The 1,259-nt window shown below is 51.3% G+C and overlaps 1 protein-coding gene across 1 annotated transcript; it reads left to right on the top strand.

The window, feature by feature from the left end:
- Positions 1-240: 240 nt before the first annotated feature.
- LOC105521995 (immunoglobulin iota chain-like) lies at positions 241-794 on the top strand. Its single transcript, XM_011956367.1, has 2 exons — positions 241-300; positions 424-794. The coding sequence occupies exons 1-2, from the start codon at positions 255-257 to the stop codon at positions 792-794; spliced, it is 417 nt and encodes a 138-aa protein (XP_011811757.1). The 5' UTR covers positions 241-254.
- Positions 795-1,259: the final 465 nt, after the last annotated feature.

The following is a 1,259-nucleotide window of genomic DNA, read 5'->3' as shown; positions in this document are numbered from 1 at the left end:
GAGATCCCTGAGCAGGGACCTGTGTATGGTCACAACAGGTGCTTCCTCCCAGGGCCTTGCAAGAAGAAAAGCAAATCTTCCTCCTGCCCAGTCTGCAGAGTGAGCTGAGCTGCATCCCCAGGGCTCAGGGAGGGGCTGGGCAGTCCCTGGGTGGAAACACATTTGCATGAGCAGCCCCTCCTCTGCAGAGGGTGGGAAGAAAAGGAGGCCTGGGGCAGCCCAGCCCCACTGCAGGGAAAGAGGCTGTGTCCACCATGGCCTGGACTCCTCTCCTCCTCCTGTTCCTATCTCACTGCACAGGTAGGAACAGGCCTCAGAGATCAGGGTCAGCCACCCAGCCTGATTCTGACTCTTCTGTCAAAGATCCCTAAAACCTGTTACTCTGGTTTCTGCCTTAAAACCTATAAATGCCTGTATTTCCAGGTTCCCTCTCACAGCCTGTGCTGACTCAGCCAGCCTCCCTCTCAGCATCTCCTGGAGCATCAGTCAGACTCACCTGCACCTTGCGCAGTGGTATCAGTGTTGGTGGCTACAATATACACTGGTACCAGCAGAAGCCAGGGAGTCCTCCCCGGTATCTACTGTACTACTACTCAGACTCAAATAAGGGCCAGGGCTCTGGAGTCCCCAGCCGCTTCTCTGGATCCAAAGATGCTTCGGCCAATGCAGGGATTTTACTCATCTCTGGGCTCCAGTCTGAGGATGAGGCTGACTATTACTGTACGACTTGGCACAACAATGCTTCTCACAGTGACACACACACATGGGGAAGTGGGACAAAAACCTCACCCTGATCTGGGTCTTGTTCTGTAATAGTTTTAAATTTTTAAAATAACCGGCATAGGCACAAACTACATTTGGAAGTACTTTCTAGTTGTAAAAGGCTCTTCTCTTAATTTCCCATCCATCCTTCTGAAGTCTCAGTAAAACAAAACAAAACCAAAACACCCGATGACCCTGAAGTGTTGGCTGCTTGTTCATATGTGCTAACACCAGTGCCTGTGGAGCTGGACTTTTTTCTTGAAAGAAGCAAAATGAGGCTTTCCTAGCTCACATCATGGTCAGAGCCTGGGGACATGGTAGCAGGTGAACAGTCCCCTGCAGCATGGACTCTGCTCTTCCAGCGTACAAGCAGAAACTTCCCCTTCCATCCCCAGTGGTCTGTTCTCAGGGATATCTGAGGTTTACTGTGTCCCAGGAACAAGGTACTCAAATACGAAATGCTGCCTGAGGGCACAGGTCAGGGAGGCATTCCAGAT

Source organism: Colobus angolensis, unplaced genomic scaffold, assembly GCF_000951035.1.
Source record: "Colobus angolensis palliatus isolate OR3802 unplaced genomic scaffold, Cang.pa_1.0 Scaffold415, whole genome shotgun sequence".
NCBI lineage: Eukaryota > Metazoa > Chordata > Mammalia > Primates > Cercopithecidae > Colobus > Colobus angolensis.
The sequence above is the reverse complement of the archived record's forward strand: the minus strand, read 5'-3'. Positions and strand labels throughout refer to the sequence as shown.